The 13673-nt window shown below is 45.8% G+C and overlaps 2 protein-coding genes across 4 annotated transcripts in view; one reads left to right on the top strand and one right to left on the bottom strand.

Annotated features, from left to right (window-relative positions):
- Positions 1-3877, bottom strand: part of arap2 (ArfGAP with RhoGAP domain, ankyrin repeat and PH domain 2) — a 95570-nt gene extending 91693 nt beyond the window's left edge. Inside the window, exons 1-2 of one of the 2 annotated variants that reach the window (XM_084003645.1) lie at positions 3740-3877; positions 382-1280 (exon numbers count right to left, since the gene is read on the bottom strand). In XM_084003645.1, coding sequence (XP_083859771.1) covers positions 382-1214 — 833 coding nt within the window. In that variant the 5' untranslated portion in view covers positions 1215-1280; positions 3740-3877. The remainder of the gene's footprint in view (positions 1-381; positions 1281-3739) is intronic. The other variant, XM_084003646.1, reaches the window with a different exon arrangement.
- A 1481-nt stretch (positions 3878-5358) lies between these two features.
- dthd1 (death domain containing 1) lies at positions 5359-13462 on the top strand. Of its 2 annotated transcripts, none has more exons than XM_084002943.1 (10): positions 5359-6289; positions 6509-7004; positions 7086-7380; positions 7526-7705; positions 8122-8384; positions 8496-8651; positions 11168-11457; positions 12083-12333; positions 12426-12483; positions 12891-13462. In XM_084002943.1, the coding sequence occupies exons 1-10, from the start codon at positions 5908-5910 to the stop codon at positions 13196-13198; spliced, it is 2679 nt and encodes an 892-aa protein (XP_083859069.1). In that variant the 5' UTR covers positions 5359-5907; the 3' UTR covers positions 13199-13462. The 2 variants fall into 2 exon arrangements, with proteins under 2 accessions (XP_083859069.1, XP_083859068.1); XM_084002942.1 differs by having other exon boundaries at positions 5359-6298.
- The last annotated feature ends 211 nt before the right edge of the window (positions 13463-13673 follow it).

Raw genomic sequence — 13673 nt, 5'->3', positions numbered from 1 at the left:
CTGAAGTGAAAGTGAAACTTTATACTGTTTTTTTCTAACAGATTCCTGTGGCTTTGAAGACAGCATAGGTAAGTTTCCCTTTCAGTTCAGTTCCTCTAAGGAACGGGCTGTCTGAAAGCAAGATAACAGTGAAAATATTCAAATAAAGCATACACTTAAAAGTATATGCAGTTTTTTTTAGGTGGACCTTTCCTTTAGGTACATTACTTTGTTCCAGTACTGGTACGTGCCTGTGTGCCTCATCCATACACTGATTATGCATGAATACTTCAAAACACCTGAACTTTAAATGAGAAGACTCTCATCCCGTCTCATCGAACTCTACAACAAAGTGAACAAGCACATTCCCCAAAATGGTGAACTCAAGAGTTTGAATGTTACCTGTCCTGAAGTGGCAGAATGGTCAGATTGGGGATTTCGGGGACGGGCCGGTGCCTCAGCCGGTAGGAGCGAGTGAGCCGTGGACCTGCAGGAACCTTAAAACTCGGCTGGGACTCATAAATGGAGTTCTCCACCATATCGGCGTGAGAAACCCAACTGTCGTCAGTGGCTGCTGGGCGGGGCACCTCAGCCACACAGGGGAAGGAGTCGGTGCTCGACAGCGAGGGATCCTCTGAGGAAATCTCCCAGTCTGAGGGCATTTCAGATATGACGAGGGACTCACTGCTGCTGCTGCCGGAGGAGGAGGAGGCAGGGACACCGGTTGGCTGAGGCAGGGATGTTTGGATGTTCTGGGGGTTGCGCGGGGCCGGTTTAGGCGGGCGAACGCATCTACTCTCTGGGAGGTCATCGATTTCTGGCCCCTGGAGGCCGGCCCCTGGAGGCAAAGTCTGACTGCCCTCCGACTCATACTCTCTGCTCTCCTTTTGCTGATGTTGACACGAAGTGCCCCTCTTTTTATCCTTCAGGAAGATATGTCTCGGGTGTAGCACAGGCTTCCTTCGGCGCATACCGTTCTCCACCCCTCCCTCTGCATCTTCATCTTCCTCGCCACCGATCTGCTGCTTCACCCCGAGTGCTTCCAAACTCCGCAGGATGCGCCTACGATGGCCTGTTGGAAGCACGTTAAGCCCCAGGAGGTGCTCATCGGTGAGGTCCTTGCAGTCTTCCAGAGATCGATAGCCTCCTTGGTGGAAACATGAGTTATACTGGGACAGGTGGAGGGTGGACAGCCACTCTGCAATCTCCTCGCTAGTCTCTGGAGGCTCCAACATAATGCTCTTGTTTCACCTCCGCCACATCAGGAAGACCTTCAGATGACGCAGTAGTCCAGCTTCAAACTGTGGACACACCAAAAAGATTTTAGAAATACGTCACGTACAAATAAAAATACTATAAGTACGGTCAAATGGATTTTGTGTGTCTTCACTGTTACTTAGGTAATAAACTTCCTTCTAACGAAGAGTTAGATAAGGGGATTATACCACTCTCAAGATGGTGAAAATGAAACTAGAGCCTGGAGACAGTCTTCCCTTAGCATGAAGAAGGAGGGAAGTCGTCTGTAAAGTGTAAATGCAAGCTTTGGTTTAGTATATTTACACCTGCTTCAAGTCTGCATGTCTCCTGGCTATGACTTTAATTAATTAATGAACAAGTCTATTTCCCGAAAACATCGACTCCTTTGAGCGAAAACCAAATCTTAGTCCGTGACGCTCCTGGAAAAAACAGCAGGAAACCGCAATAGCTATGAGGTAATAGCATGCCTCTATTACAGCGCACCTCTACGGTCACGTTTAGCTGAGCCACTTACCGTGAGTTGTGATATTTGGATCAAATCTCACAAAAAACGGCATCTCTGCAAAAAGGCCAACTTTGTCTCCTTTTTTCCGGGAACGGAAGAGTTTTAAAGAAGCACGCTTTACATCAGCGCTCACTGCCTGGCAACATATAAATAACCCGTGAGAAGGCAAGCGATGGTTTCCTCATGCCTTCACACCATCTCTCCACAGTCGAGCACTAATGAATTGTGCAGCAAAACTGCTCTCTTGAACTCTTACACACACACACACACACACACACACACACACACACACACACACACACACACACACACACACACACACACACACACACACACACACACACACACACACACACACACACACACACACACACACACACACACTTTAAACTCAGAGGAAGACGCATCAACATCTTGCCATGCCACTTCTCTTTTGGGTTACAAACCTACACTTACATGCAGTGTTACTTCTGCTTTCAAGGAAACACAGCCCCGTAGTATAAGCATGTGTGTCCATTTGACTGCTCTACTGGGCAAGCAGTTCACAAAATAAACATGAACAGAAACTGACCTTTTGATGTTTTATTTATCCAAATAACCTAGTGAGAATATAGCAGCTCCTCTCCTATCATATAAGGTCATTTTGGTACAACGATTTTGAGCAAAAACCAGCAGCAAAATAATTGTTTCTCCGAATGTTATGGCATCATGTGTTCTTGTATGCTCAGTAGACCTTTTGTAGATATGAGCACACGCACATCAGCTACACTGCTTTGCATTTATTGAGAGCACAGCAGTCCCAGCTCCACACTACAGTATTAAGTCCTCGCAGCACGGGCACATACAGTCTATCAGACCTGCCCAGCTGTGTTGCAGTGTTAACATGCAGGGACCTGTAATGGCTCGATGCCAGCGCAGGCACACGCCAAAGCTTGCTAGCACATTTGACCTGGCCTGCTCCTCATCTCTGCCTTTTAGCGGTTATCCGCCCACTCACACAGCTGCACACACACACACACACACACACTACCCGCCACAGAGCGCACACATTCAGCAGACATTATTAAAAGGGATGGATACAGGAGTTTTGATCCACAGCTACTGCCCGGTGTCGAAGCCCACAGAGTGTTGAGATCAATAAGAAGAGCAACAAAAAAAAAAGAGAAGTTCACAAGATAAACCGCTTGCACATCCCACACGGGCATGGGAACATATGAGGCGGTGTGTGTGTGTGTGTGAAGATACAACTGGAGGCAACACACACAAACACAAACCACTGACATACAATAAGACAGCAACTTATAGACATTTATAAAGATACTATATCCTCTGTAAAAACACAACTATGTCTGAAAGCATGGCTGCCAGCGCTAGAGAGGTGTAGCCTGGCTTATTTGTTACACCCACTAAACACACCGCAGGTATGGATGCAGCACAAGGGGTGAGTCATGCCCCACACACACACACCTCATATTTCTGCACATCCCTCAGCCAACCAACTTTGAACAAAGTCCAATTTGTGTCCCCTTCCTGGTTTGACAGGGAAAAAAAGAAAAAAACCTGCATGCTTTTCAATGTGTGTCCTGTTGAAGTAGTATCTGCTCCAATGTGAAGTGGGGTTTCGAGGATACATTTCCACAAACATGTATTAAATATTCTTAAAACTATAAGCTTGTAAATCATATGGTTCCACATGTTTTCATTGAAGACCAGCAGGTTCGCACGTGTGGGATGTGTTCATTTAACACGTAGGCCACCTTTAATGTAAAAATTAAAGTGTAAATGACGTAGTTTGTCACATTGTTCTTACACTTCTTTCCCTGAATGACCAGCAAAAAACACAGCTGTGACGCATTAATGCTAATTTAAACTTTAAGCTAGTTCATTTCGCTCTCGCGCCCACTTTGTCGGCTTTTCATTCAACACACGTTTAAGTTGCGGGGTGTTTACGTAACACGTCACCGTGCGTCCGGTGGTGTTTTGTGTTGCGCCGCTTACCTGCGGGTTGGTAACAAGGGGGAGACCTCGGGCGTCATCCGCACACCTTCGCGCGCTCGCTGTGTCCCGTCTCTGTCATCCCGTCGATGCCGCTCGCAGTCGACGTGGAGCGTCGCGAGCCCTCCCCCGCGTGCCTTTTTTTTTTTTTACACCGTGTGTTTGTCGGGCTACTCCACGCCCATTTTAGCGCGAGCGCAGGCGGACTTTCGGTGCGTCACCGCACCTTCATGTGTGCGTCTAAAAGCTCCGAAACCGCAAGATGCGTCGGCGTTATAATGGTGAAAGTCGCCGATCTCATTGCCGAGATGTTGCCCTAAACCAGCAACAACAACAACAACAACAAATATAAAAGTGTGTTCGCATGTGATGAGCACCGGAGAACAGCATAGTGGAGGCCTTGTGATGTTTTGCTGGGAAACACTTGCGTGTCCCAGCTTGATCCCATACAGTCCCCCCCCCCCCGGCTACTCATTCAGCACGGACAGGAATGCAGCAGGACGCCTGGCACACACACACACACACACACACACACACACACTGTAGAACAGACACATTGAGTTTCATTAGTTCCATCTATATTTCTTTATTGCATGTTATTCTTTTGATGTATTATATTACATATTATACTACTGATGATGACATTGCTGTGTCGTAGACTAATGGCAATTTGTATTTTAAGCATTTGGAAATTAAGTGAGAAAATAAATGGATAATTAAATATTGTTGGCATAAGTATATTGTTTTATGAGGTGTTATATGCTACAAGCTACTACTTTACTAACATATTTTCCCCCCATATGTTCCTCATGTTGTGTTTTTCCTCCCCCTCAGATAGACACTATTAATACCATTTAAAGTGCTACAATAACAGAGAAGAGCATCAGCCACATGATGGTGACAGAGTGCTGCTGCAACTGTGACTCGAATATCAGAACAAAACAGGCCTTTCACTAGGAAGACATCTTTATCACAGTAGGAGAAGGAGTGAATAAAAAAAATAAAAAACTGGTTCAATCTAGCTGCTCATGTTTCTGGTATTGTGCTGCTGGATCGCTGCCAGGATTTACAGAGGGCACTTGAATGCAACAGAGCCTTCACATCTGGTTAATGTAGCACCTAAGGCTGTAACATTGGGTTATTTGCCTGGTAATTGTGAAAATAATAATACAATTTTGAGATTTTTGGACTTTTACTTGAGTATTTTAATTTTATACTTCTAAGATTGTATCATCATCCTGCACAACATAAGATGAACTGATGAAATACTGCAGTTTGCTTGTCACTATTCACCAACCAAATAACCAAAACTTTACAAACCAATGTTACAATATTATCAAGAATAAAATAATAAAAATGTATTTTTCTTTCAATTAGCACTCTAACTTCTAACTTTTCCCTTCTGCATAATAAGTGCCCTTACTTTTAATACTTGAAGTACAAACACACCGATAATACAGGACCTTTGCATTTTTGGACTATGGTATCTAGTTGTGGCTTAAATATTTGAATATTTCTTTGACGACTTTGTATGATTGTAAAACCAGATATTCAACAAATGACACTGCACTCAGTGTTCATGTCCAGAGTCACCATTAAAGTCTCTCAACCTCCTCAACATAAAAATAGCTTCAAAACAAGTGACATTTCTGCTATTTAAAATGAAAGAAATATGAAACATGAGTGTTTTTATGATGTCGGGATGGGAGAATTTAAAGAGCTGACATCTTTTACTGACCGGACATAGCAGCAGTAAAATGAGTGACAGAAGAATAGAGGACGGGGACTAGACGTCTGGAGGACAGCACTCTGTCTTCCTGTGAATCTTTTGCTCGGTTGCTCCTCTATTGTCCCTCCCCGCCACGCCTCCAGGGGTCGTCTTGGCAACGTGTTTTACTGCTGGCAGCCATATAAATACAGCATTGGCTCCTGTAAACTAGGAAAAGCTGTACACAGTCACACTCGATGCCAAGGACACAGCGAACAAGGGGCCCAGAAGGAGGCACGCGAGGGAATGCGGTGTATTTTTAGTGAACATTTGATATTATTCACCATCGTCTTGTGAAAGGAGTGAATTGCTTTTGCCATGTGCAACATGGAATGAAAAAAAGAGTGAAAAAACAGGCCGGATGAGTTGCTTCTGAGCCGCAAATCTGCATGTGAGGAAACTGATGGATGAAGCCGAGCCTCTTCGTGGCAGGAGGAGTGAACACGGCCTCCTCAACGCGTTGACTGAGAGTCTTCGGGGGCTGGAAGCTGTCAGGCGTCGCAGGGATCATCGTGATGGGATGCTGGGTGGGAGGAGACGCGTAGGGGAGGGATCAGGTGGAGGTGGAGGTGGAGGAGAGGACGGGATGCTCGGTCCCGAGGAGGGAGGGAGAGATGCTGATGAAGAGCAGGAGGACGGAGAGTGCAGGCAGAGGGTTCTGGCAGTGCTGAGGGAGCTGAGTGTCTTTCATTCAGATGGAGTGGCAGCATGGAGAGGAGTTCTCATGGAAGGTGTCCACAAGTCTCCACTGGGGGGCAGTGATGAGACACTTCTGTCCACAACAGGTAGACTATGTGAGTTGATCTGAGACACATAGAGACAGAGATGTAGTTTATATGGGGGTTTGTTTTGTATTTTTTTTATCATGTATTATATGATATACTGCACAAATTATGTAACCATCACATTTGATTATATTACATGAAAATGTAACAACAAAATTATTAGAGTGGTTAAGAATGTAAAATACATATACAACACAATTGTCGTCTGTTTTGTTTCAGATGCAGAATGTGAAGTCACACCTTGTTCAGACTCTTTTACTGCGACTTGTCTGAGTGTTGGGGAGAACATAGAGGACATTATGGTCAAGCTGGACACAATCATTACCGAGCTGGATGCAGAAATCCTCAGATCGCGTGCAGAGGAGGCCCCGGCTGTGGACGCAGCGCTCCAGGAGGCGGGAGATCCAAAAGCACCAGAGCACCCTGAAGTCACACCCTCGACCTCCCATGACCCCCTCGAAACCGAACCAGGGTGCGAACGGGAGGAAGACGATGGAGGTGATCTGAGTGATACGATGCCATCGCAAGACACGGAACGAACATCGGACTCCAGATTCAGCAGCCGTGACCAGAGTGATGTAGAAGAGAGGGGTGAAGAATCGTTGGTCAACAATCCAGGGAGTGATGACGAGGATTCTCCAGAAAGTCAGACAGATTTCCTGCAGGAGACAGAAAAGGACACAAATAGGGTAAAGGGCGAATGGATCACAGTCGGGTAAGTTGATGAACTCATCAATGGCAATATTTCTACTACCACCACTAACAATAAGAGCTCTATTTTGACATTATTTTCTAGGACAGACACATGCTCCATCATAGCACCCCTGGGTGTGGCTGAAGTCCTGAGGTGCGAGGCGGCCGACAGCCTGAGCAGCCTGATGGTGACCGGCTCGGAGGAGCTGGTCAGCAGAGTGATCAGGCTCAGGGTTCGGGACGGGGCCCACGTCCACTTCCCGGTTACCGTGGTTGTGCCCTTCTGCGCACGTTACCGCGGCAACTACAGGGACGTCGCCGTGAAGATAGTGGACGGGGAGAGGAGGGCGAGCTACGTCACTCCTGTAACCACAGAGGGCACTTATGGAGGGCAGAGGGTGACGTTTTCTATTACTTTGTGTTACTGTCATCACCTAAAAAAGACATTTTATAGACATTATTTCTATTATTATGCTCTGAATCTTTGGAAGTCCTTCTATAAATGGTTCAAATAGATGATTTTATTCCTGTTGTGTGTGTCAGGGCTCATTTGCAGAGGTAAGGGTGTACTCGCTGGGCCTGTTCGCAGTGGTTTCCTGTCTAAAAAGGGAAAATTACACAGTCCCATCTAAGGGTTTGTCACTCAAGCTGCCCATGGACTCCCGGATCTGTCTCAACTACCTCCCAGGATGCTTCACTGCTCCGGTGATGGCACAAACCATGGTATGATAACGGTTTGATCGCCGTCCATCTGTCTCCCACTTTACTCTCACCCAGCTGATGCTCCGTGTTGAATATTGAAATTGAAAAGATGAGATGAACGCGTCGGAGGGGAGCAGACAGACTGCTTGGTGATTCACAGAATCGAGTTTCCCCAGTTGTGTGCTGTGAAGTAGGAGAGTTAACAGCTGCTGCCGATATTTGAATTAACTTCTGAGTCCAATCATTTGTGAGCCGACTCCACCGCAGCAGTTTGCAGCTTGATCTCACGTCAAAAAAACACCCGACAGCTCCTCATCCACGTGGACCTCTCTGATAAAACAGCATGCTGTCAGAAAAAACAAAAGTGTGTTATCACACAGCATCTCCGTCCAAACTCCTGCTCGTGTAACACACAGCTGTTACCTCATCTGCCTCAGGTCCAGCCGGTGGACGCCGCTCTGCTGGCGGCCGTCAAGTCCAGGAGCGACGGCCATCACTCGGTGGTGTCCACAAGTCCACTGGTCTACCTCACCCACCCGGCCTCTCAGCCCCTGAGGAGACCCCTCGGCCTCACCCTCCCCTGCCCCCCCGACCCCGAGAAGAAGAGGCACACGGGGGGACAAGGGGAGGAGCGGGACCTCCGAACTCGGCCTGTCAGTGCCTCGTCACCGTGGGAACAGCCTGCATCCCACAGAGGGAGGTGATTCATGGGTGGCATCTTCATATTTGACACAGGAGGGTCTGAATTAGACATTTTATTATCATATTATTATGCTAAAGATTGATGTTTCCATTGTAATGTTTGCGTCAGAGTCCTGGGTTCCTCCCTGAAGTCTAAAGAGATGTCCAACGAGCTGCTGATGGTTCTGGGCTCCAGAGACAAACAGTGGAGTGTCCTCGATAAGGTGGCGGTCAGAAACCAGCAAAATGGACTGGTGTCCTTCGAGCTGACAGAGAACTTTGACAGGTATGCAAGAAAATACATAATGTCTTCTTTTTTTTTGAGAAGTTCCACTTTATTTGAGTCCTTTAAACATAACAGAAATACCTCCGTTGTTTCTATAAATATGAACATTTTTACAACAGATTCATGGTTACAGGAGCTGAAATACACAACACAACCAGACCACATAGCGCTTTGTGAGTTATATCAGAATTTAGATTGAATTGTCTTGCTAACAAGGAGAAACCGCGGGGGAACAAAAAGCAATATGGTTTCCTGATCTTGTTAGGAGAACTCGCTGAAGTGCTCTGGAGCTCCGAAGCTGCAAAAAGAGGCTTCGGGTGAAAATATTGAGAGATGTGGCAACTCGGATATGAAAGCTTGGATGGATTTTCTCTGCAGAACTCACATATGTTGTTGTACCTTCCAACCTAAACAGATCACAGCGCAGACCGCGATATGAGGCAGAAACATCCACAGGAGGACGGCAGACAGTACAGACAAGCCTAGGGTCAAACACGTGGGGCGGCGCTCATTTGACGCATCATTTGTGTCACGTCCAGTCATTTGTCCGGTTTGTCCTGCCAGTGAAAGAAAGATCTGGAAAAAACACAAAACTGTATCAAAAGAAGACCGTTAACGGTTTCCTACAAACAGGAGCCATGATGACCCGTTTACCACATCTCCTCGTGCCTGTGCCCTCCTGTTGAAGTCGATCAGCCACCTCAGTGGATTTGAAGGGTTGTAGGTTTTCAACTCGTAGCTGTCGCTTCCGACACACAGCGTCCAAACAGACCGGCTGCTCTCACCGCAAACGAGGATGTAGTAAATCCTGCATCTGACCGGAGAACGGGAGAACAGTCAAACATCAGAGGATAATGAAAGGGAAAGCCACCGTTTTTCATTTGATGGTTTACCTTCTCGTTAAGACGCAGCCAGCAGACTCCAAATCTGTTTGCCTCTCAGGAAACCAGACTAAAACCTGGGGATGATGAGCTCCTCGCAGCGTCGGCCTCGTCATATCAAGGAGGCTGCAGAAACTGGATCACACGTGGAGGACAGGAAGCACATTTTCAGTGAAGACAGGCTGAAAGATGAATTAATATTATTTGTTTTCTTCAGTACCTGTCAGTGAAAAACAGCCTTTTAAGTTTTCCTTTTGCCACAGAGTCAGCCTGCAAGATACAGGAACAAAACACAAACTCAAATCAGAGGCCGCAATTTAAACCAAAGATGTTTGACTCTAAAGATGACAGTGAGAAGAGTAACAGGGTTCTCACAGAGTGTATTTGGCATCGGAGGCCGACGAGTCCGATGAGGCCGATGAGTGTGTGAGACAGGCGGCGCAGGTTAGCGGGGTCCTGAGCCGTCCTCACCGCCGCGTCCACACACCGACCGCCGGCGGTCACCGCCATCAGGAGGCCTCCAGCCACATAGAGGAGGGAGTGAACACGGCGGCCCCTGACCCAGAGAGAGAGAGAGGGAGAGAGACTTAGGGGCTGAATATTAGTGGGTGTGTGTGATTTGCAGTCTTGTAAATCATGGATCCTTACTTGTGGGCATTGAGCTCTGGTGGAGACGTCAACATGAAGGGGTTTGATGCGTGAGGCCCCAGGAACAATACTAGAAGAGGAAACATGTACATTATCTCAGTGCAACATATTACCATATTTAGAACATATTTAGAATAAGTTTAGATATCTCTATATTCAATATTTGAGATATTTAAGGTTGGGACCATTTGTTTTTTTCCTGCTCCTGTATTTTCCCCCTATTTAAAGTGGAACTAGCAGTATTTTATAACATTTTATTATATTATATGCAGAAAATGTGCCCTTATTTACCTATCACAAAATAAAAAGACAGTAGTATTGCAAACACAGAATTTGTGTGTAAGGAAGAAAATCAAGCCAGTTTGAAAGTTTCCGTTTGTTTTCTCTAACATTCTTTAACACAGCTGTTCTGGTTTAATCTGTTTAACTAAAGTGAAATACATTGACGAGACATTGGAAGTACTCACCGCTCATGCAAGTCTTCGCCTGTTGGCGCAGCGTGATAAGAGAGGAGATGTGGAACACTACAACTAACCAGGCTTAGACTGAGCTTTTCTTTACATAAAGGGGGATTTAAAAAAACCTCAGTGTGGATAAAGGGGCTTAAGCTGAACGCTTTGAATTCCAGGCATTTCTATATCAGAACATAAGTACACTGTATTAATGTTAAATCATCTTTAAAGTTACAGACATGAAAATAAAGTTATCTGATAGTCTTTCTGTTTTAGTCCCATTTAGAAAGATTGAATTATGAATATTAGAAACTGTTCCTTTAATAAGGGCAGCTTCTCTACTGCGCTATAATTCTCTTTCTTATCTAGGGAATAATATATGTGCAGTAGGTAATATGAATTCTTTATTCCGTCTTAAGTATATTATGTGTGTGTTCGGGCCCACGATAACAGACTCATCTCGTCTCTCTATTCGGCAACAATCTAATCTCAGCTGAGCTCAACTTCCTCATTTTCCTCCCCGTCTTCCCCTCAGACTCCTGGTGGTTCGTCTCCTCTCTCCACTGCAGCCGTGCCATCTCACCTCCCTGGCAGAGGAGCTGGAGGAGTCCGTCTGCTGCCACGCGGTCACCGTGGTCCTGCAGAGTAGACCAGACGAGCCTGGCGCCGTCCTGGTGGCCGCCCTGCCCAGCAAAGAGCTCAGCTGGGAGCTGTCCAAACTGCAATCCCGGGGCTACGGCGGCCTCCCGGAGACCTGGTCCGAGATCTCCATGTGTGAGGGAGACCAGCTTCTCCTCGGTTTCAGTGGCAACATCACCTCCACGGGTAAGGTGTGAGGTTACCTACTGATTAAAAAGTAGGATGATTTTCTCATAGACTTCCATGCAAACTTACTTTTTTTTGAGGAGTCGCCCCCTGATGGACAATAGAGAGAATGCACGTTTAAGGCCCTTCGGTGTTGGCTTCACTACTCAGAATTAAATAGTTGGTAGATAAAATATATAACAAGAAAAAAATGGCCTGCGCAAGGAATCTGTCCTTCTTTTTTTGCCCTCCTCAAATAAAAAATATGATGATTTAATAGTGCAATGCAAGTGAGCAACATCAAAACAGAAAGAGGAAGTTGAAACAGTATCAACATTTGCTTAACACGTTATCGCAGATCCACATCTGTACAACCAGCCATGCAGAAACAAAAGACGTTAGTACAGTTGGGTGTCAAGAAGGAGACAAACAAACAGGTTTGTCTTCCTGCTCGTCACCACATAGCTGAATCCCACGGAGCGTATAATAAAGTGAAGTGATTACATGTTTGTGCAGGCAGCAGAATGCAGGTACAAACGTACAGTATGTTCACGATCTCGGGCGTGTTCACTCCTTCCTTCCAGCTTGACGTTGACTGATTTTCTCTCAGGTCGTTAAAAAATAAAATGCTTTTACGTCCATGTAGGTACTAAAAGCGACCGACGCGATGTCCCGCATGAGCGGATCACCTTCCACTGCCAGCAGAAGAATCACCTCTTGGTGCGTCTAACTGAAGTGGACCCATTTGGGAACTACAGTTCCCCCCACTACAAGGGCACGGCCATGTTTTACAAGGTCACCAGAGGTCAACTGGAGTGGCGAGGCGACAGGCCGGTCCCGATGGACACAAAGCTCCTCGGAGACCCCGTCTGTAAGCTGTCTCTGACTTTACCGAAGGTGCATCTACGTTTACCGAGGAATACTTTGGTGTTACAGCATAATGTTCACAATAAAAGCATATTCTAACTTTTGATTCTGTGTCATCTTAGAAAGTGAAAACTATAAATCGGACCATCACAGCGAGGGTGAAGTTATGTGAGGAGACAGGTGGGTGACATGTACTGAGGTACTTGTACTTATTTGAGTATTTTCATTCCATACTCCACTACTTTTCAAAAGGAAATATTGTCCTATTGACAGCTATCGTTGCTGGTTAGTTTTACGTTTGATACTTCTGGTACATTTTAATACTACTTAGGTACTTTTTATGTTGTTAAAATACTATTTTTACTGAAGCTTCTCACACATTTATGTTATCCACACTAATAATTTAAAGGAAGCTGTAATCAAAAATAGAATAACCAAAAAATTTGGTTGTATCTAACGTGTTATAATCCAACTATTTATTGCATTTAAAAAAATTGTTTTTTTTCTGACATATCAATATCAGGAAATGTGTTGATAAATGCATAAATTTCATTGCAGTGCCTCCATCTTTCATCCCCACCCACCAGATTCCCTGTCAGACTCTCTCCTCCTGTGGCTGTCCGGGGAGCTTTCAGAGGAGGAAGTGGCCCTTCTGGTGCCCTCCCTGCGTCTCCGTCGGAGCGCCGCTCAGCTGGTCAAGCTCCGGGCCGGGGACAGCCTGTCCACCCAGGCCTTCCACGTCCTGGCCATGTGGAGGAGGACGCTGCCTGCTGCCGCCCACCAACCCAAGGCCTCTCAGCTGGCTCGCTGCTTAGCCAAGAGTGGCAGGCCGGACCTGGCCAGGGAGCTGCTGCTGCGACAGGCTGGGACCACCAGGCAGGGCTCACTGAAGTGAGGAAGCTTGTAAAGTAGAAGTCACACTGTTCTTTAATTGTTGCGTTTAGTCAGAGTGTGTACCTGCCAAATGGGTTGGTGGCAGTGCTTGGTTTCATCCACAAGGGGTCAGCATTGGTCTGTGGATTCCATGCCAGGGTTTTTTAGACGCCTGAAGACGTGTTATCCAGTAAAAAATCAAAAATCAAAAGCAAAATATATAAATATATCTGAAAAAAGTTTTGTATTTCAAATTCCTTTTATTAAAAACATCTTTTTTATTGTCTCATGACCCCTTCATTTGTTCTTGTGACCCCTTGGGGGGTCCTAAACCCCAGGCTGGGTACTGTGAGCATTTGAGAGTCAGACAATCACAGTCAAGTATTAGTAAGCATATTTAGTCATTTACAATTAACACCGTACCTCATATTATGTGTTATTATTACATTATTACACATATATTGCAATAAATCTATGTCTCTCGATACAAATGGGAA

This window comes from Eutrigla gurnardus, assembly GCF_963514095.1.
Source record: "Eutrigla gurnardus genome assembly, chromosome: 23".
NCBI classification, from domain to species: Eukaryota; Metazoa; Chordata; class Actinopteri; order Perciformes; family Triglidae; genus Eutrigla; species Eutrigla gurnardus.
The sequence above is the reverse complement of the archived record's forward strand: the minus strand, read 5'-3'. Positions and strand labels throughout refer to the sequence as shown.